We start from the raw sequence: 21,014 nt of genomic DNA on the forward strand, positions 1-21,014 counted from the left end.
GGGTGACCCTTGGGGGTGTCCCTTGGGGGTGTCCCTTTGGGGTGACCCTTTGGGGTGTCCCTTGGGGGTGTCCCTTTGGGGTGTCCCTTGGGGGTGTCCCTTGGGGGTGTCCCTTTGGGGTGTCCCTTGGGGGTGTCCCTTTGGGGTGACCCTTTGGGGTGTCCCTTGGGGGTGTCCCTTTGGGGTGACCCTTTGGGGTGTCCCTTTGGGGTGACCCTTGGGGGTGTCCCTTGGGGGTGTCCCTTTGGGGTGACCCTTTGGGGTGTCCCTTGGGGGTCCTGTGGGTTCCGGACAGGGGTGACCCCCGTGATGTCCCCTGGGGTGTCCCCCAGCGATGCCCCCCGTGGGGTTGGGGTGTCCCCCCCGGTCTGGGGTGTCCCCGTGGGGGGTGGGGTGACCGCTCCGTGCCCATCTATAGCCAAAACATCCCCCGCGGGAAAGGGGCGTGGTTCGGACCGGCCCCGCCCCCTCATGAATAATTAACGCGCTCATTACCGCGGTGACGCAGCCGCGCGGTGACGCCCGAGCGCGCAGGAACGGACGGGAGCGGCCGCCGCCATGGTGGGCACCGGGCACCGGGAGCGAGCACCGGGAGCGAGCACCGGGACGGGCACCGGGACGGGCACCGGGAGCGGAACCCGCGGGCGGGGCGGGGGATGCGCGGGCGGGGCGGCGCGGGGGGAGCGGGGCGGGGGTCGCACCGGGGAGAGGCGGGGATGGCGCGGGGGGAACCGGGAGCACCGGGCGGGCACCGAGCGCGGGCGGCCGCTCCATCCGCGGGAGATGCCGGTGCCGCCGCCGGTGCCGCCGCCGGTGCCCGCTGACCGCCGCGCTCTCCCCGCAGTGCGACTTCTCGGAGGAGCAGACCGCGGGTGAGTCACCGGCACCGGGCACCGGGCACCGGGCACCGGGAGCGGAGCCCCCACGGGGTCGGGGGCGGCGAAGGGACCCCCCCCTGCCCGGTCCCGCCGCTCCCGGTCCCGCCGCTCCCGGCGCTTCCTGCGCGGCCTCGGGCGGGGCCTTTCCCGGGGCAAGGTCCGGCCCGGGCGGGGCCGTTCGTACCGGGGGATGGGGGATGCGGGGCCGGGGGCTGCCGGCTCGGGGGTGCGGGACCGGGCCGAGGAACGGGACGGGAACCGGGACCGGGGGGGTTCGGGCCCCTCCTGCGCAATTTGCCCTTATATGGGCATGGCGCGCGCCGGCCGCGCATTCCTGCGGGGCGGGGCCGCCGATCCCGGAGCGCTCCCGGTCCCCTGGGACCCGCCGGGCTCCTCCCGGTCCCCCGGGACCCATCGGGCTCGGGCAGCATCCCCGAGGGCGGAGGCCCGATCTGAATCCCGGCCGGTGTCGGGTTCCATCGGGAACCGGATCCACCGGGAAACGGGATCCCGCCGGGAACCGGATCCCGCCGGGAACCGGATCCACCGGGAACCGGATCCCGCCGGGGCGGGAAACCCGACCCGGGGCCGAGAGGGGGCTCTGAAGGGGTCCCGGGATGCGGCTGAGGGGTCCCCGCCGTGCCGGGGCTGCAGCGGGGTGGGAGGGCCGGCGGGTCCCGGAGGAACAAACCCGGGGGTCTCGGGGGTCCCGGAGGTGCTGGCGTGGGGGTCCCGGGGGGTCCCGGCTGTACCGGAGTCCGGGTGCCCTGGGGGTCCCGGCACGTTCAGGGTCCCGGTGGTCCGGTGCGCAGGGAGGGTCCCGGTGTTCCCGCACTGACCGGGGGGGGGGGGTCCCGGTGTTCCCGGTGTTCCCGGCACTGACCCGGGGGGGGTCCCGGTGTTCCCGCACTGACCGGGGGGGGGGGGTCCCGGTGTTCCCGCACTGACCCGGGGGGGGTCCCGCGCTGACCCGGGGGGGGTCCCGGTGTTCCCGGTGTTCCCTGCCCCGGGGGGGGTCCCGGTGTTCCCGGTGTTCCCGCGCTGACGCGAGGGGTGGTCCCGGTGTTCCCGGTGTTCCCGGTGTTCCCGCACTGACCTGGGTGGGGTCCTGGTGGTCCCGGCACTGACCGGGGGGGGGTCCCGGTGGTCCCGGCACTGCCCCGGGGGGGGTCCCGGTGTTCCCGCACTGACCGGGGGGGGGTCCCGGTGGTCCCGGCACTGCCCCGGGGGTGTTCCCGGTGGTCCCGGCACTGCCCCGGGGGGGGTCCCGGTGGTCCCGCGCTGACCGGGGGGCTCCGGCAGAGTTCAAGGAGGCGTTCCAGCTCTTTGACCGCACGGGCGATGGGAAGATCCTGTACAGCCAGTGCGGGGACGTGATGCGGGCGCTGGGCCAGAACCCCACCAACGCCGAGGTCATGAAGGTGCTGGGCAACCCCAAGAGCGACGGTGAGCTGGGCTAGGGGGGATCCCCCCATCCTTTCACCCCCCTCAGGACCCCCGGGACCCCCACCCACGGCCCCTGTCGCGCAGAGATGAACGTGAAGACGCTGAGCTTCGAGCAGTTCCTGCCCATGATGCAAACCATCGCCAAGAACAAGGACCAGGGATGCTTCGAGGATTACGTGGAGGGGCTGAGGGTTTTCGACAAGGAGGGCAACGGCACCGTCATGGGGGCTGAGATCCGCCACGTCCTCGTCACCCTGGGTGAGCCCCGGACCCCCTGGCACCCCCAAACCCCCGGGGGTTCCAGCAGGGAACGGATCCTGCTGGGAGAGGAGCGGGGAGGGGTCCGGAGGGGATCCCGGGGATTTGGGTGTGGGGTCCCAGTGGCTCCTGGAGGGACAGAAATGGGGGGGTCTGGTGCTGTGGGGGTCCCTGGGGGGGGGTCCCAGTGTCTTGGTGGTCCTGGAGAGGTTGATGTGGGGGTCTTGAGGGGTCCCTGGGGTGCTGCCAGGGGTGTCCCGGTGTCTTGGTGGTCCTGGAGAGGTTGATGGGGGGTCCTGAGGGGTCCCTGGTGGGGGTCCCAGTGTCTTGGTGGTCCTGGAGAGGCTGGTGGGGGGGTCCTGAGTGATGGGGGGTCCTGATGAGGGGTCCCTGGGGTGCTGCCAGGGGTGTCCCAGTGTCTTGGTGGTCCTGGAGATGCTGATGGGGGGTCCTGAGGGGTCCCTGGGGGGGGGTCCTGGTGTCTTGGTGGTCCTGGAGAGGTTGATGTGGGGTCCTGAGGGGTCCCTAGTGGAGGGTCCCAGTGTCTTGGTGGTCCTGGAGAGGCTGGTGGGGGTCCTGAGGGGTCCCTGGTGGGGGTCCCAGTGTCTTGGTGGTCCTGGAGAGGCTGGTGGGGGGGTCCTGAGGGGTCCCTGGGGGGGGTGTCCCGGTGTCTTGGTGGTCCTGGAGATGCTGATGGGGGTCCTGAGGGGTCCCTGGTGGGGGTCCCAGTGTCTTGGTGGTCCTGGAGAGGCTGATGGGGGGTCCTGAGTGATGGGGGGTCCTGATGAGGGGTCCCTGGGGTGCTGCCAGGGGTGTCCCGGTGTCTTGGTGGTCCTGGAGAGGCTGGTGGGGGGTCCTGAGGGGTCCCTGGTGGGGGTCCCAGTGTCTTGGTGGTCCTGGAGATGCTGATGGGGGTCCTGAGGGGTCCCTGGTGGGGGTCCCAGTGTCTTGGTGGTCCTGGAGATGCTGATGGGGGTCCTGAGGGGTCCCGGGGGGGGGTCCCAGTGTCTTGGTGGTCCTGGAGATGCTGATGTGGGTCCTGAGGGGTCCCGGAGGTGCTGCCTGGGGGGGTCCCTGTGACTCCAATCTGGGCCTCAGACCCCCCCCCAAAGCCCAGGGGTTTCCTGGCAGCCCCGGGGGACCCCCGGCGTGTCCCCCCCAGACCCCCAGGGTGACACTCGGGTGTCCCACAGGGGAGAAGATGACGGAGGAAGAGGTGGAGCAGCTCGTGGCCGGGCACGAGGACAGCAACGGCTGCATCAACTACGAGGGTGAGGCTCGGGGGTCCCGGGGGGGTCCCGGGGGGGGTCCCGGGGGGGTCCCGGGGGGGGTGACCCGCAGCCCCCACTCCCTCCCTGACCATCATGTCTCGTTCCTTCCCCCCAGCCTTTGTGCGACACATCTTGTCAGGGTGACGCCGCAGGGGTAACGCCTCCCCCCGCCCCCTCCTCAGTTATTTCCAGTCCTTTTTTTTTGATTTTTTATTTATTTTTTAACCATTCCTTCCTTTTTTTTTTTTCTCCCTTTTTTTATTTTTTTTTTCTCTCGCCCTGACGTCTTTTTTTTTTTTAAATATTTAAAAAAAAAAAATGCAGAAAAAAAAAAAAGGCTGCCTGTTTTTTCCTGGTTTTTCCTGATTTTCTTGGTTTTTCTTGGTTTTTCTTGGTTTTCCTGGTTTGCGCTCTCGCCCCTTGGTGCAGCCCCCCCCAAGCCCCGCATGCCCCTCTGCATGGAGCCCCCCCTTTTTGGGGAGGGGGCTGCAGGAGCCCCCCACCCTCTGCCCGCGGGGCTGCCGGGTCCTCCCTGCGCTCTTCAGCCCTTTTGACTTTTTGGTTTTCCTTCCTCTCTCCGGGATTTTTGGGGTGGGGGGCGCCGGCAGAGCCCTCCTCACCCCCCACCCCTCTCTCTTTTCTCTCCACAGAGCTGGTCCGGATGGTGCTGAGCGGCTGAAGACCCCTCCCCATCATTCTGTGCCCCCCACCCCTCGCATCTTCCGTCCCCTCCTCACTCAATTTTGTGCCTTTTCCCCTCGTTTCTCCCACCACGGCCCCCCCAAGACCCCCAACCCTCAGCCCCACCGGCTAAATTATTGCTCCACAGCATCCAATAAAATCTGGGAATGGTCCCCAGAGCCCCCCGTGTGTGTGTGTGACCCCCTCCCCCAGACAGACCCAGCACCACCAGGCCGCTTCTTCCCGCCCCGGGGACTTGGAATTTTTATTTTTATTGGTTTTTTAAAAAAAGAAAGGGGAAAAAAAAAACCAAAACAAAAACTAAAAAAGGGATGAGGATGATGAGGATGAGGATGAGGATGAGGAGGGAGGGGGGGTGGAGAGGGGGTTTTTGGAGGGGGGGGAAATGCCCATGTGCCAGGTGGGATCGGAGTTGTCTCATAAATAACCGGGGGGAGCAGGGGCCCGGCCCCCCCGGGAGACCAACACTTAAATAAAATCCGGGACAATCATAAAAAAATACCAAAGCTGGGGCTGGGGGAGGGCGGGGAAGGTGGGGAGGGGTCCTGGGAGGCGCCTTTGGGGGCCGGGGGGGCTGCGGTGTCCGGGGGGGTCCCGGCCCGGGGCTCACTGCGTGGGGGGCACGGGGGTGGCCGTGCTGGGGGTGGGCACGATGGGGTCCGGCGGCAGGGGGGGACCTTGGTCTGCGGGGAGAAAACACAAAAAAAAAACCCCGTGGGGGGTGGGGGCAGGGGGTCAAAGCGGGGGTGGGGGGAGCTCGGGAGAGCATCGCCCCTTCCCCGCCCTCCACACGCGGAATCCCACCCGACAGCCCCGGAATTTCTCACCTGCGAGGAGCCCGGGGTTGGGAAGGAGGCTTCCCTGCACGGCGGCCACGATGGCGGGGCTGTGCGCGGCGGCCGAGCCCCCCGGCAGCGGCGGCGGGGCCGGCTGGCAGTTGGGGGGCAGCCCCCCCACCCCCGGCATGCTGCTGGCCAGGGCCCCATGCAGCGGGAGGGGGGCCGGGTTAGAGGGGCAGGGGTCGCACGGGGGGTTAGCCATGCTCGGGGCCACGGGGGGCGCGGGCAAGCCGAAGGGCAGGGCCGCGGTGGCATTACCGGGCACGGCGGGGTGGCCGCTGCTGCTGCTGCCGCTGCTGCTGCCGCCGCCGAGGGTCCCCGCCAGGCTCTGCGAGGGCGGCGGCTGCTGCCCGGGGAATGGTGCCGGGGCTGCGGGGAGAGCGGCCGTGAGACCCCCGGGCTCACCCAGACACCCCCCGGAGCATCCCTGGGACCCCCACCCTTATCCATCTGCTCCCTGGGCACCCCTGAGACCCCCGGGCTCACACAGACACCTCCTGGAGCATCCCTGGGACCCCCCCCGGGCTAACCCAGACACCTCCTGGAGCATCCCTGAGACCCCCGGGCTCACCCAGACACCCCCAGAGCATCTCTGGGATCCCCGGGCTCACCCAGACACCTCCTGGAGCATCCCTGAGACCCCCACCCTTATCCACCCACCCATCAGAGCACCCCTGAGACCCCCGGGCTCACCCAGACACCTCCTGGAGCATCCCTGGGACCCCCCGGGCTCACCCAGACACCTCCAGAGCATCTCTGGGACCCCCGGGCTCACCCAGACACCTCCAGAGCATCCCTGGGACCCCCCCGGGCTAACCCAGACACCCCCCAAAGCATCCCTGAGACCCCCGGGCTCACCCAGACACCCCCCAGAGCATCTCTGGGACCCCCCCGAGCTCACCCAGACACCTCCAGAGCATCTCTGGGACCCCCCGGGCTCACCCAGACACCCCCCGGAGCATCCCTGAGACCCCCGGGTTCACCCAGACACCTCCTGGAGCACCTCTGGGACCCCCCGGGCTCACCCAGACACCTCCAGAGCATCCCTGAGACCCCCACCCTTACCCATCTCCTCCCTGGAACACCCCCGGGCTCACCCAGACACCCCCCAGAGCACCTCTGGGACCCCCCGAGCTCACCCAACCACCTCCAGAGCACCCCTGAGACCCCCACCCTTATCCACCCACCCATCAGAGCACCTCTGAGACCCCTGAGCTCACCCAGACACCCCCTGGAGCACCCCTGAGACCCCCACCCTTATCCATCTGCTCCTCAGAGCACCCCTGAGACCCCCCTGGGCTCACCCAGCCACCCCTTGGAGCACCCCCAAGACCCCCACCCTTATCCACCCACCCCCCAAAGCACCCCTGAGACCCCCACCCTTATCCACCCACCCCCCAGAGCACCCCTGAGACCCCCGGGCTCAGCCCTGAGCACCAGGGAGAGCAGCACTGAGACCCCACTGTGCGACCCCCACCCTCACCCACCCACCACTCAACGCTGGGGTTGCAGGGGGTGTCAGGGAGCACCCCCCCCTCAAAACCCGACTGGAGAGACCCCCACCCAAACCCCCCAGCACCGGGGCTGCAGGGACGGTACCAGTGAGACCCCAGCACCGAGACCCCCACCCAAACCCCCCAGCACTGGGGCTGCAGGGACAGTGCCAGTGAGACCCCAGCACCGAGACCCCCACCCAAACCCCCCAGCACTGGGGCTGCAGGGACAGTGCCAGTGAGACCCCCCCACTGAGACCCCCCCTCACCCCATCAACCCCCAACCCTGCGCACCGACCCGAGCATCAGCGAGCCCCCCACCCCCAAAAACCCCCTTTGGAGAGCACCAGCAAGCACTGAGACCCCCAGGCTGAGCCCCCCAGTTCTGAGCCCCCAATGCTGAGCCCCCCAATGCTGAGCCCCCCGTGCTGAGCCCCCCAGCGCTGAGCCCCCCGTGCTGAGCCCCCCAGCACTGAGCCCCCCAGTGCTGAGCCCCCAGTGCTGAGCCCCCCGTGCTGAGCCCCCCAGTGCTGAGCCCCCCAATGCTGAGCCCCCCAGTGCTGAGCCCCCAATGCTGAGCCCCCCCGTGCTGAGCCCCCAATGCTGAGCCCCCAGCGCTGAGCCCCCCAGCCACCCCCGGATCCCCGACTGACCGTGCGGGACGGCCGGGGCTCCCGGTGGCGGCGGCTGCGGCGGGGGCGCCCCGGGCAGGGGCTGCCCCACGGGCTCGGCCGGGCCCACCATGGCCGGGGCGGGCGGAGCGGCCAGCGGGTGGGCGGCGGGGGCCAGGGGGGCGGCGGCGGCGGGCAGGGGCTGAGCCCCCGGGGGCAGCGGGGGCTGCTGCTGCTGCTGCTGCTGCTGCAGGTGCTGGAAGTGCTGCTGCCGGGCGCGCATCTCCGCGTACTTGAGCTGCTCCATGTGGAACGCCTGGCGGTCGGCCAGCAGCTGCTGCCGCTGGTATTCCAGCTGGGGAGGGGGACAGGGCAGGGGTCAGCGGGGCAGGGAGGGACGGGGACGAGCGGCCACCACCCCGGCCGGGCACTCACGGCCTCGCGCTCGCGGTCCATGATGGTCTCCAGCTCCTCGAAGTGCCGCAGTTTGATCTCCAGCTTCTTCATCTGCGTCTCCACCAGCAGCGCCACCAGGGACTTGATCTTGCGCTCCTCCACGGCCGCCAGGTGCTGCCGGGGCAGGATGAGGAGGGGTCAGAGTTCACACCTGGAGCGTTCCCCTCCCGCCTCCCCCGGAGCCCAGGGCTCACCTTGGCCTTCACGGCGGCGGCGGCCAGCGCGGCGGCGGCGGCCGTGGACAGGTTCCCCTCGCCGATGTCCCGCTCCACCTTGGCCTTGCGCTCGGCCTCGGGCTCCGGGGGCTCCTTGGGCACCTCGTCCGGCCCCTCTTTCACCTCCTTGTCCTTCTCGGGCTCACCTGTGGCCAGGTGGGGCCGTGTCAGCAGCTCCAGGGGGGGCTCGGTGTCCCCCCGGCCCCGCCGGCTCCCCGCTCACCTGCGCTGTCACCGTCACCCTTGTCGGGCTCCTTCTCTCCCTCCACCTCCTTCCCCTTCTCCTCCTCCTTCTTGGGGGTCTCCCCGGGTTTCTCCTTGGCCTCCTCCTCGGCGGTGCCATCCCGGGGCTCCTGGGGAAGGACCGGCCCCGTGGGCACCCGAATCCTGCCCCGTCTGCCCCCCCAGACCCCCAGACCCCTTTTACCTTCGCCTCCTTCTTCTCCTCGGCCGGCTGCGCCTCTGCCCGCGCCTCCTCCGCCCCGCTCTCCTCTGGGGACACAAGCCCGGCCTCAGACCGCGGTGTCACCCCCCCCGGGACCCCCCAGGACCCCCCAGGACCCCCCAGGACCCCCCAGGACCCCCCGGCCGCGCTGACCGATGCGCTCGGGCTCGTCCGAGGTGGTGCCGGCGATGCCGCTGCTCTCCAGCCCGAAGGCCGGGTCGGCCTTGCCCGTCACCTTGGCCGCCTCCTCCACCTTGCGCACGTGGGCCTCCACCAGCGCCGTGGGCACCTCCTCCTTCATCTTGGAGAATTCCTCTGCGGGCAGAATTCCTCAGCGGGACCCCCGGAGGGAAGCCCGGGACCCCTGGGAGCCGGCCCCGCGTCCCCCAGCCCCGCACATCCCGCCTGGGGCTCAGCCCGGCCCCTCCGGCTCGTCCTGGCTCCCCGCAGGACTGTCCTGCCTGGCTATGGAATGTTCTGGAGGGCTCAGCCCCTCCCCACGGGAGTTGTTCCGTGGCCCCAGAGGGATGTCCACCAGGACCTGGTTGTCTCCCCATGTTCCTCATCCCTCTCCCCAAGAGCCTCAGCTCAGGTCCCTGCAGGACATCCTATAGGACCCATCCCTCTCCCCACATTCCTCATCCCATATCCCATGGGACTGATCCCATTTTTCTGTAGGATATCCTATAGGACCCATCCCTCTCCCCACATTCCTCATCCTATATCCCATAGGACTGATCCCATTTTTCTGTAGGATATCCTATAGGACCCATCCCTCTCCCCACATTCCTCATCCCATGGGACTGATCCCATTTCCCTGTAGGATATCCTATAGGACTCAGCCCTCTCCCAGCTGAAGTCTTCCCATCTCCCTATAGGGCTCATCCCATCTTCCCCACAGGATCCATCCCTCTCCCTGCAGACTCCTCACAGTCCCTGTCCCTCTCCCCATCCCCCCATCCCCTCCACCCCCCCCATCCCCCCCATCCCCTCCATCTCCCCATCTCCTCCATCCCCTCCATCCCCTCCATCCCCCCATCCCCCCCAGCCCCTCCATCCCCTCCATCCCCCCATCCCCCCCAGCCCCTCCATCCCCCCCATCCCCCCCATCCCTCCATCCCCCCATCCCCTCCATCCCCCCCAGCCCCTCCATCCCCCCCAGCCCCTCCATCCCCCCATCTCCCCATCCCCTCCATCCCCTCCATCCCCCCCCTCCCCCCATCCCCTCCATCCCCCCAGCCCCTCCATCCCCCCAGCCCCTGCCCACTCCCCATCTCCCCATCTCCCCATCCCCTCCATCCCCTCCATCCCCCCCATCCCCTCCATCCCCCCCATCCCCCCATCCCCCCATCCCCTCCATCCCCTCCATCCCCCCCATCCCCTCCATCCCCTCCATCCCCCCCATCTCCCCAGCCCCTCCATCCCCTCCATCCCCTCCATCCCCCCCATCCCCCCATCCCCCCATCCCCTCCATCCCCTCCATCCCCTCCATCCCCTCCATCCCCCCCATCCCCCCATCCCCCCATCCCCTCCATCCCCTCCATCCCCTCCATCCCCCCCATCCCCTCCATCCCCCCCATCTCCCCATCCCCTCCATCCCCTCCATCCCCCCAGCCCCTGCCCACTCCGCGTTACCCAGAGCCGATTTGGCCGCGGCCGAGGCCACGCGCGGATCCACCACGGAGGCCAGGAAGGCCACGGTGCTCATGACGGGGTTGCCCGACTGGCTGAAGGGGATGGGCTGGTAGGCCAGGGGTCCCAGCGAGGCCTCCGAGTCCTCCAGGTAGGGATCCTCGATGGGCAGGCGCAGGAAGTGCAGGATGCACTCGTCCTGCGTCCGGCTGCCCACGTGCTCCGACACCTTGTTCCAGTCGTCCTTGTACATCTCCAGGGCCTGTGGGGCGCGGGAGAGGGGTCAGCGGGGTCTGGTAGCCCTGTCCCCATGTCTCCTGTCCCATGTCCCCACGTCCCCTGTCCCCACATCACATCCCCACATCCCCTGTCCCCACATCCCATCCCCACATCCCCACATCCCCTGTCCCCACATCCCCTGGGACCCCCACGTCCCCTGTCTAATGTCCCCTGTTCCATGTCTCCTGTCCCCACGTCCCCTGTCCCCACATCCCCTGTCCCATGTCCCCTGTCCCCATATCCCCACGTCCCCTGTCTGCACATCTCCTGTCCCCATGTCCCTTGGGGCCCCCATGTCCCCTGTCCCCACATCCCCACATTTCCTGTCCCCACATGCCATCCCCATGTCCCCTTGGTCCCCACATCCCCTTGGTCCCCACATCCCTTGTCCCACATCCCCATGTCCCCTTGGTCCCCACATCCCCTGTCCCACATCCCCATGTCCCCTTGGTCCCCACATCCCCCATCCCCACATCCCCTGTCCCCACGTCCCCTGTCCCCCACATCCCCATGTCTCCTGTCCCACATCCCCCTGGTCCCCTTGGTCCCCTGTCCCCACATCCCCTGTCCCCACGTCCCCATGTCTCCGGTCCCCACATCCCCCATCCCCACATCCCCCGTCCCCACATCCCCTGTCCCCACGTCCCCTGTCCCCACATCCCCTGTCCCCCACATCCCCACATCCCCTCGGTCCCCAGGCACCTCCAGCAGCAGCAGCGTCTCCTGCTCCGTCCACTCCCGCGTGGCGCTGGCGGCAGCTTTGCTCTGTGGGGTGACACGGGGGGTGAGCGGCGGCAGGCGGGGGTCCGGGGCTGGGCCCGGGGGGCCGGGGGGTGCCCACCTTGGACGGGACGTTCTTCTTGGTGTACATGTCGGTGCGGAGCCCGAAGTTCTGCATGTCCGCCGGCTTCTCCTTGCCCTTCTCCGGGAAGCTGAGCATCTGCTGCGAGGCCGAGCTGGGCTGCTGCTGGTGGGGAGAGGGGGACGCGCTGGGCCGGGGGGCGGCGGGGCAGGACATCGGCGTGTCCCTCCTCCCCGCTGATCCCGGAGAAGCCTTCGTGTCACGGTGTCCCCATCACGGCGCTCCCCCGCGCGTCCCTGCTCCCCGGGGCGGGGCGGCATGCGAGGGGGAGGAGGGAAGGAGCCTTCCTCGGCCAGCGGCGGGGGGCACGGACCCCAAGGAGCCGCCTACCAGCTCCGGCTTCCCCTTCACCGTCTCGCTGACCAGCTCCTCCATCTCTTTGCTCTTGCGGCCCGTCTTGGCGTCGCCGTCGCTCTGCCGGCCCTGAGGCACGGATCGAAGCTGTGCATCGCCCACCCCCCGCCCCACCCCGCGCCCGGCCCCCGCCGGGGGGACCGGGGGGCGGCAGGGGGGGGTCGCGGCTGGGAGGGGTCCCCGGCACCCACCTGGGGCGTCTTGGGCTGCAGCGGCACCAGCCCCGAGGGGGTGTCGGCCAGCACGTGGAAGTGAGAGGTGGGCGGGGGGCCCATGGGGGTGGGCCGGCTCTCGGCGTCCACCTGGTAGTTGATGAGGCCCCACTGCTCCAGGAAGGCGTGGACCCTGTGGAGAGCCGCGGTCAGAGCCCGTGGAGATGGACAGACAGCAATGCCAACAGTGCCAGGGTGCCAGCTGACCACTGTGTCCCACGGAACTGGACAGCTGGCAGTGCCAGGGTGCCAGCTGACCACTGTGTCCCATGGAACTGGACAGACAGCAGTGCCAACTGACCACTGTGTCCCACGGAACTGGACAGACAGCAATGCCAACTGACCACTGTGTCCCACGGAACTGGACAGACAGCAGTGCCAACTGACCACCATGACCCATGGAACTGGACACTCATCCATGCCAGGGTGCCAACTGACCACCCTGTGGAACCCCCCCAGTGCCACTGGCAGCAGATCCCTGCCAGCCCTGGGTGCCACACTGACCACCCACCAGCCCTGGGGTGCCACACTGACCACCCACCAGCCCTGGGTGCCACACTGACCACCCACCAGCCCTGGGGTGCCACACTGACCACCCACCAGCCCTGGGTGCCACACTGACCACCCACCAGCCCTGGGGTGCCACACTGACCACCCACCAGCCCTGGGGTGCCACACTGACCATCACCACCAGCACTGAGGTGCTGAACCACAGCCTTGCCAGCACCAGCCCCCTGTGGTACCCCTGTGGGGGTACCACACCAACCCCTAACCACAAGCAGCAGGATTGGGGTGCCACACCAACTCCTAACCATGACCAGCACCAGACCTCTGGCAGCCCCGGGGTGCCAACCCCTAACCCCCACCCACCCCAGACCCTGTGGGATTGGGGTACCACACCAACCCCTGACCCCCACCCACCCCAGACCCCCGGCAGCCCCGGGGTACCACACCAACCCCAAACTCCCACCCACCCCAGACCCTGTGGGATTGGGGTGCCACACCAACCCCTGACCCCCACCCACCCCAGACCCCCAGCAGACCCGGGATGCCACACCAACCCCAAACTCCCACCCACCCCAGACCCTGTGGGATTGGGGTGCCACACCAACCCCTAACCCCCACCCACCCCAGACCCCTGGCAGCCCCGGGGTACCACACCAACCCCTGACCCCCACCCACCCCAGACCCTGTGGGATTGGGGTACCACACCAACCCCTGACCCCCACCCACCCCAGACCCCCGGCAGCCCCAGGGTACCACACCAACCCCTGACCCCCACCCACCCCAGGCCCCCGGCAGCCCCGGGGTGCCCAGCCCGTGGCCAGCCCCCGGCCGGACCCACCGCATGATGGCACAGACGTCGCCGGCCAGGTTGCGCCGGCAGGCCGTGGAGGTCAGGTACTCCTGCGGGTTCAGCCGGTACGTGTCGATCATGAAGTTCCGGTAGGCCAGGTATCTGTGGGGGGCACGGGGTGGGCTCAGCGCCGGGCACGGCCCCGGGGGGCAGGCGGGGACGGGGTGGGGGGTTTGGCCTCACATCTCGGGGGTCTTGGATTTGTTTTTGCCGTTGAAGAACTCGGGCAGGGCGCGGCGCTCGATGGCGTGGACGCTGCGGGAGGAGAGGCTCGGGGAGGGCTCCGGGAGCAGCCTCCTCATCCTCAGCTGATGAAGGGCGGCTCGGGAGCCCCCGGCCGTGCCGGCTGTACCTGTTGTAGTCGAACCAGGCGGCGTAGCTGGGGATGATGATGTGGTGGGTCTGCTCCGTCACGTTGTCCTCGTGCAGGTCGGGGTTCTTGGCCTGCTCCCCTTTGCTGCCCGTGCCGTTCTCCTCCTCGTCCTGCCCCACACAGCAGCACCCCATGGGCAAAGGGACCCCCCCTTCAGCGCCCTTCATCATCCTCACCCACAGCGGGATGAGACCGAGGGCCCCGGCTGCAGCCCCAGGGGTGAGGGGAAGGGCAGAAAAGAGAGTTTTTGGACCCAAAAGAGGGAGGAGGACTGAGAGAGAAGCGGGAGATCCCCGAGCAGCGCTGGGAACGCCTTCCTCACCTTGCCGGCCGTCTCCATGCTCTCATCTTCCTGCTCATCTGGAAGGGAGGACAGGGGTGGGTTTGGGCACTGCCAGCCCGGGGGTCCTGGGGCTCTGCTGGGGCTCCTCACACTCACCCAGGTCTGTCATGGTGCCCCCCTTGACGGGCGCTGACTCCGAGTCCTTCTTGGTGTTGACTGTGGGGGGAAAGGGGTGCTGAGCACCCTGGGGACCCCTCCCACAACTGCTGGGGAGCCCAGGGAGGGGCTGCTGCCCCCCACACCGACCCGTTTTGGGCAGGGTGACCTCCTCCACGTTGGGGACGGGCGAGGGCTCGTCCATGTCCTTGGTCAGGTCCTCCTGCTCCTCCTCGCGGTGCCCACGCTTGGATTTGTTGTAGGGGGTGGAGGGTCTGCCGAGGGGGAGAGACACCCCCCCAGTCACCACAGACCCCCAGGGCTGAATCCCCACACCCCCAGACCCCCCCAAATCCCCCCCAGCTCACCCCTTCTTCGCATTCTTCTTCTTGGCCTCGGGGGTGGGCGAGGGGGAGGGCGAGCGCTTCCTCTTCTTGTAGTTGCCCCCCTTCTTGTCCCGCCGGTCCGAGTCGGGGCTGTTCACCTGGGGGGCACCGTGGGGGTCCTGCTGAGCAGGGTGAGACCCCCCAGGACCCCTCCCCGAGGGGCTCTGAGCTCGCTCTGACCTCATCCGTCAGGGTCTTGGCCGAGATCTTCTTCCTGCGGGTGACGGGGCTCTTCTCGTCCGTCACCTCGTAGTCCTCCTCGTTCATCCACTCGTTGAAGGTGTCCGTGTCCAGGATCCACTTGGCGTGGACCTGCCGGGCAGGGGGGTGGCTGGCTCAGCCCAGGGAGGGGGGCTCCAGCTGCCCCCCAAGCCTGGGGGGTTCCCCCCCGGTACCTTCCGGGGCTTCTCCGGTGTCGGGGGATCCTCCACGGACGCCTCGATCTCGCTGGCCGGGATCCAGGTGTCATAGCTGGGGAGAGGATCGGGTCAGAGTGGCACCCACAGCGATTTGGGGGGACAGGGGGTGGTCCCCAAAATCTTCATCCCCCCCTCACCTGTCGGGGTAGTACCCCCAGTGCAGCAGCACCTGCTTGTCACGCTTCATGACGGGCCGGACCCACTCCTCTGTGGGGCACATGGGGCTGAGCAGGGATCCTCGGCATCCTCCGGCCCCCCAAACTCCCCTCCTGCACCCACCTTCCTCTGGGGCCCCCCCAGAAACTCCCCATGAGCCCCCCTCAACTCCCCTCCTGCACCCACCTTCCTCTGGAGCTCCCAGAGCCCCCTGTGAGCCCCCCAGACTCCCCTCCTGCACCCACCTTCCTCTGGAGCCCCCCCAGAGCCCCCCAGACTCCCCTCCTGCACCCACCTTCCTCTGGAGCCCCCCAAACTCCCCTCCTGCACCCACCTACCTCTGGAGCCCCCCCAGAGCCCCCCAAACTCCCCTCCCGCACCCATCTTCCTCTGGAGCCCCCCAGAGCCCCCCAGAGCCCCCCAAACTCCCCTCCCGCACCCACCTTCCTCTGGGGCCCCCCCAGAGCCCCCCAAACTCCCCTCCCGCACCCATCTTCCTCTGGAGCCCCCCAGAGCCCCCTGTGAGCCCCCCAAACTCCCCTCCTGCACCCACCTTCCTCTGGGGCCCCCCCAGAGCCCCCAGACTCCCCTCCTGCACCCACCTTCCTCTGGAGCCCCCAGAGCCCCCTGTGAGCCCCCCAAACTCCCCTCCCACACCCACCTTCCTCTGGAGCCCCCCGTGAGCCCCCCAGTGCCCCCCAAACTCCCCTCCCGCACCCACCTTCCTCTGGAGCCCCCCAGAGCCCCCCAGAGCCCCCCAAACTCCCCTCCCGCACCCACCTTCCTCCAGGTTCCCGGGCACGGGGCAGACGATGTGGGACGCGTTGCTCTTGTCCTCGGTCACGGTGCCCTGTGACAGCCGGGGGACGATCCCAGGGCTAAATAGCGGGGTGAGGGCTGGGATGAGCCCCCCCCGAGCCCCCCCAGCCCGGCACTGCCACCCACCTGGTGCCTCTTGACGATGTCCTTGAGCTTCCCCAGCAGCTTGGGCTCGATCTCCTGGTGCAGGAAGATGTTGGGCCGAGCCAGGCAGTTGTTCTGGGGAGGGAGGAGGAGACAGAGCTGCTGTGAGCTGAGCAGGGTGGGGGGCACAGGGTGGGGGTCCCGGGGGGGGTCAGGCCCGTGGGCTCTTACCTGCACCAGGGATTTCTCGATGGTCATGAACATCTCCACGTTGCGGTCCATGCGCGAGGGATTCTGGAAATCGAAACGCCGCCTTATTGGAAGAAAAGAGCGACTCTCATGAAAGCCACAGCTCGGGTCTCCTCGTCAGCACCCGAAATTTGCGGGGAGGGGAGGTGGGCCACGTGCCTGGACCCCAGCAGGGTCCCCACAGTGACACGGGGGGACACGTCCCAGCGCCTGTTTGCTCTGGGGGTGACGGCGCCACAACCGCCCCACCCCGGGCACCCCCGGCCGAGGCCACCCCGGGGTGTCCCCACGGAGGGGACCCCCACCCCTGTCCCCCCAGGAACCCCCCAGGACCCCCGATGGGTGCAGGTGGGTGCTCACCATCCTTGGTCGCTCTTGAATTTATAGGCGGCTGCCAGGATGTGGCACAGGGCTCCCCCCGCCTTGAAATCCAGGAAGCATTTGATCTGCAATGGGAGAGGGGGTCAGGGGGACAGGGACAGCGCGCTGGGGGGGTGACATCTCCTCCTCGGGGTGACATCCCCTTGTCTGGGTGACATCCCCGTGTCTGGGTGACATCCCCATGTCTGGGTGACATCCCAATGCCAGGGTGACATCCCCGTGTCTGGGTGACATCCCTGTGTCTGGGTGACATCCCCATGTCTGTGTGACATCCCAATGCCAGGGTGACATCCCCATGTCTGGGTGACATCCCTGTTTCTGGGTGACATCCCCATGTCTGGGTGACATCCCCATGTCTGTGTGACATCCCAATGCCAGGGTGACATCCCCATGTCTGGGTGACATCCCCATGTCTGTGTGACATCCCAATGCCAGGGTGACATCCCCATGTCTGGGTGACATCCCTGTGTCTGGGTGACATCCCCATGTCTGTGTGACATCCCAATGCCAGGGTGACATCCCCATGTCTGGGTGATGTCCTGATACCAGGGTGACATCCCCATGTCTGGGTGACATCCCTGTTTCTGGGTGACATCCCCATGTCTGGGTGACATCCCAATGCCAGGGTGACATCCCCGTGTCTGGGTGATGTCCTGATACCAGGGTGACATCCCCATGCCAGGGTGACACCCCTCATAGGGTGCCATCCCTTTGTTGGGGTGGCATCCCTGTGTTTAGGTGACATCCCCATGTCTGGGTGACATCCCCATGTCTGGGTGACATCCCATGCTTAGGTGCCATCCCCATGCCAGGGTGACACCCCTCATAGGGTGCCATCCCTTTGTTGGGGTGGCATCCCTGTGTTCAGGTGACATCCCCCTGTCTGGATGACATTCCCTTGTCAGGGTGACATCCACTTACTGAGGCCACACCCCCTCATCAGGGTGCCATCCCCTCCCGGGGTGACATCCCCTTGTCCAGCTGTCCCATCCCCATCTCTGGGTGCCACCCCACCATCAGGTGCCACCCCCTTGTCAGGGTCCCTGTGCCCAGGTGTGGGTGTCACCCCCTTGCCAGGATGTCACTCCCATCTCTGGGTGCCATCCCCTTGTTGGGGTGACATTCCCCTGTCAGGGTGACACCCCCTCACTGGGGTGCCATCCCCTTGTTGGGGTGACATTCCCTGTCAGGGTGACACCCCCTCACTGGGGTGCCATCCCCTCTGCCAGGTGCCACCTCCTTGGGCTGTCCCCAAGCTGGGATGGAGTCCCCACAGTGCTGTCCCCAAGCTGGGGACCTGTCCCTGCATGGGGACACTGTCCCCAGCTCCTTTCGGGGGGCTGTCCTGGGGTCCCTGTGGCAGTGTCCCCCTGTGTGGGGACGCTGTCCCCTGTGCCTTGGGGACAGTTCCTGCTGTCCCCAGCACGCCAGGGCATGTCCCCGAGCAGGGCACTGCCACTGGCTGCTGTCCATGGTCAGCTGCTGTCCCCGAGTCACCCGAATGCTGAACGGTGTCACCAGTGCCATGTCCTGCTGGCCCTGCTCGGGGTCGTGTCCCCAGTTCTCTGGGGCTGTCCCCAGGTATTGGGGTGCTGCCCCTGCTCGGAGCTTTGTCCCCAGGTCTTTGGGGACATTGGGGACATGTCCCCAGGGCTGTCCCCCTGTCTCTGGGGCACCGTACCTGCTCAGGACCTTGTCCCTGGTCATTATTGTCCTTGTCCCCTTTCCCATGGGGCTCTGCCCCAAGGTTTGGGGTGCTGCCTCTGCACATTTGGGATGCTGTCCCCATCCAGGCCTTGTCCCCACCTCACTGGGGCCCTGTCCCTGGGCGCTGTCCCCAAGTACTGGGGGGCTGTTCCCAAGGACTTGGATTCTGTCCCTGGGTATTGGGGTGCTGTCCCCGCTCAGGGCTTTGTCCCCTGTTCTTTGGGGCTTTCTTGGGGGGCTCTGGGGCCTCCTTCCCGCTCATATTTGTCCCCAGGATTTTGGGGCACTGCCTGTGGGTCAGCAGGGTCTGTCCCCAGGCCTTTAGGGCACTGTCCCAGCTCAGCAGGGTGATCAGGGCCATGTCCCCAAATCACTGGGGCTCTGTCCCTGGATCTTGGGGTGCTGTCCCCAATCAGGGCTTTGGGGCTCAGCTTCTCTGCTCCTGCCTGGATCTCCAGGGCCATTCCTGCACCTTTGGGGCACCATCCCTGCTCAGAGCCTTGTCATCATCAGAGCCATGTCCCCAGCTCTGTGGGGCTGTCCCTGTCCCTCAGGGCCATGTCCCCAGCTCTGTGGGGCTGTCCCTGTTCATCAGGGCCATGTCCCCAGCTCTGTGGGGCTGTCCCTGTCCCTCAGGGCCATGTCCCCAGCTCTGTGGGGCTGTCCCTGCCCATCAGGGCCATGTCCCCAGCTCTGTGGGGCTGTCCCTGTTCATCAGGGCCATGTCCCCAGCTCTGTGGGGCTGTCCCTGCCCATCAGGGCCATGTCCCCAGCTCTGTGGGGCTGTCCCTGTCCCTCAGGGCCATGTCCCCAGCTCTGTGGGGCTGTCCCTGTCCCTCAGGGCCATGTCCCCAGCTCTGTGGGGCTGTCCCTGTTCATCAGGGCCATGGCCCCAGCTCTGTGGGGCTGTTCTTGCCCATCAGGGCCATGTCCCCAGCTCTGTGGGGCTGTCCCTGTTCATCAGGGCCATGTCCCCAGCTCTGTGGGGCTGTCCCTGCCCATCAGGGCCATGTCCCCAGCTCTGTGGGGTGCTGTCCCCACGTCTTTGAGGTGCTCTCCCCAGTCTGGGCTTTGTCCCCCCGTTCTCCGGGGCTCTTCCCCAGCTCACCCCCGGCCCACGAAGGTCCATCCCCGCTCCCCCGGGGCACCGGCCCTGCTCTGAGCCTTGTCCCCGGCTCCCCGCGTGTCCCCCTCCCGCCCCGCCGGGGCCCGGCCGCCGCGTCCCCGCGTCCCCCCGCGGCTCTCACCGGCAGCTTGGTGAGGGGCGCGTTGCTGACGTGCTTCCCGAACACCTCCTCCTGGAACTGCAGCAGCTGCACCACCAGGCTCGACAGCGACTTGTTGGTGGGGGGCTCGGCCTGGATGTACTGCGGGGCCGGGGGCTCAGCGCGGCCGCCGGGGCCGCTGAGGGGAGGGGGGGGGCGCGATGGCGGCGGCGGCGCCGTGACAGGCCGGGCCCGGCGGGGCGGGGGGCGGCGGCGGCCCCGCCGTTCCGCGGACCTACCTTCTTGTAGTTCTTGCCGAGCCAGAGCCGCACGTTGTCGAACTGGCTGACGGTGTCCGAGGCCTCGTAGTACTTGACGTTGGGGCCGCCGTCCTTCTTCCGCACCGCCATCTTGAGCGGGCCGGGCCGCGCCGCCGCCTCCGCCCGCCACTGCCGCCCCCTGCCGGCCCCGCGCCGCCACTGCCGCTCCCGCCGCCGCCGCCTCCGCTCGCTGTCCCCGCTGTCCCCGCTGTCCCCGCTGTCCCCGCTGTCCTCGCCGCTCGCACCGGCCCCGCTCGCTGTTACGGCCCCGCCGCCCCTCTCGGTGCTCTCCCGTTCCCGCACTGCCGCTCCCGCCGCCCCCCCTGCCGCCCCCTGCCGGTGCCGCTCCCGCACTGCCGCCTCCGCCGCTCCCGCCCGGTGCTGCCGGTGCCGGCCGCTGTTCCCGCTCCCGCACCGCCGCCCCCGATCGTTGTTCCCGGGCCCGATCGTTGTTCCCGGGCCCGATCGTTGCTCCCGAGCCCGATCGTTGTTCCCGGCCCCGCCGGCCCTCGTTCTACCGCCCGCCGCCGGTCCCGCCGCGCCCGCCACCGCCTCCTGCTGGTCCCGTTCCCGCTGGTCCCGCTGTCCCCCGGGCGCCGTTCCCGGCCCCGGGCTCTACTCCCGGCCCCGGGCGCTGTTCCCGGCCCCGGGCGCTGCTCCCGGCCCCGGGCGCCGTTCCCGTTCCCGGCCCCGGGCGCTGTTCCCGGCCCCGAGCGCCGTTCCCGGCCCCGGGCTCTACTCCCGGCCCCGGGCGCTGTTCCCGGCCCCGGGCTCTACTCCCGGCCCCGGGCGCCGTTCCCGTTCCCGGCCCCGGGCCCCCGCTCCACCGCCCGTTGTTGGCCCCGCTGCCCCCGGGCGCCGTTCCCGGCCCCGCCGCCCGCAAGTGTGACAAGAGAAGCAAGACAGGGAGAAATGGGTTCAAATGGAAGGAGATTGGGTTGGGATGGGATATTGGGAAGAAAATTCCTCCCTGTGAGGGGTTGGAGTGGATTTCCCCATCCCTGGCAGTGTTTTGGAGCAGCCTGGGATAGGGGAAGCGGGTGGAGAGGGATGAGTCCCGGCGGGAGCCCCGGAGCGGCACCGGGCACCGAGTACCGGGCACCAAACACCGAGCACCGGGCACCGAGCACCGGGCACCAAACGCCGGGCACCGGGCACCGAGCACC

General features: G+C 68.6%; 2 protein-coding genes across 11 annotated transcripts; one reads left to right on the top strand and one right to left on the bottom strand.

Annotated features, from left to right (window-relative positions):
• Positions 1–463: 463 nt before the first annotated feature.
• MYL6 (myosin light chain 6) lies at positions 464–4,707 on the top strand. 2 transcript variants are annotated; one of them, XM_086870381.1, is made up of 7 exons: positions 464–561; positions 845–872; positions 2,181–2,324; positions 2,409–2,582; positions 3,776–3,853; positions 3,969–4,007; positions 4,504–4,707. In XM_086870381.1, exons 1-6 carry the CDS (start codon positions 559–561, stop codon positions 3,995–3,997), a joined length of 456 nt encoding a protein of 151 aa, XP_086726507.1. In that variant the 5' UTR covers positions 464–558; the 3' UTR covers positions 3,998–4,007; positions 4,504–4,707. The 2 variants fall into 2 exon arrangements, with proteins under 2 accessions (XP_086726507.1, XP_086726506.1); XM_086870380.1 differs by lacking the exon at positions 3,969–4,007.
• Positions 4,708–4,771: 64 nt separating this feature from the next.
• SMARCC2 (SWI/SNF related BAF chromatin remodeling complex subunit C2) lies at positions 4,772–20,131 on the bottom strand. 9 transcript variants are annotated; one of them, XM_086870214.1, is made up of 29 exons: positions 19,828–19,997; positions 19,571–19,690; positions 16,596–16,681; positions 16,218–16,299; positions 16,029–16,121; positions 15,864–15,933; positions 15,065–15,134; positions 14,904–14,979; positions 14,689–14,820; positions 14,491–14,606; positions 14,273–14,397; positions 14,123–14,182; positions 14,006–14,043; positions 13,663–13,793; positions 13,494–13,565; positions 13,299–13,412; positions 11,933–12,086; positions 11,718–11,810; positions 11,367–11,489; positions 11,228–11,290; positions 10,250–10,508; positions 8,768–8,929; positions 8,597–8,661; positions 8,393–8,522; positions 8,149–8,315; positions 7,934–8,068; positions 7,541–7,853; positions 5,383–5,763; positions 4,772–5,238 (listed from the first exon to the last, which is right to left on the bottom strand). In XM_086870214.1, exons 1-29 carry the CDS (start codon positions 19,936–19,938, stop codon positions 5,162–5,164), a joined length of 3,618 nt encoding a protein of 1,205 aa, XP_086726340.1. In that variant the 5' UTR covers positions 19,939–19,997; the 3' UTR covers positions 4,772–5,161. The 9 variants fall into 9 exon arrangements, with proteins under 9 accessions (XP_086726340.1, XP_086726339.1, XP_086726344.1 ...); XM_086870213.1 differs by having other exon boundaries at positions 11,367–11,492; XM_086870218.1 differs by having other exon boundaries at positions 5,653–5,763; positions 11,367–11,492; positions 19,828–19,995.
• Positions 20,132–21,014: the final 883 nt, after the last annotated feature.

The sequence above is a fragment of the Cyanistes caeruleus genome, chromosome 32 (genome assembly GCF_971803275.1).
Source record: "Cyanistes caeruleus chromosome 32, bCyaCae1.hap1.1, whole genome shotgun sequence".
Classification (NCBI taxonomy): Eukaryota; Metazoa; Chordata; class Aves; order Passeriformes; family Paridae; genus Cyanistes; species Cyanistes caeruleus.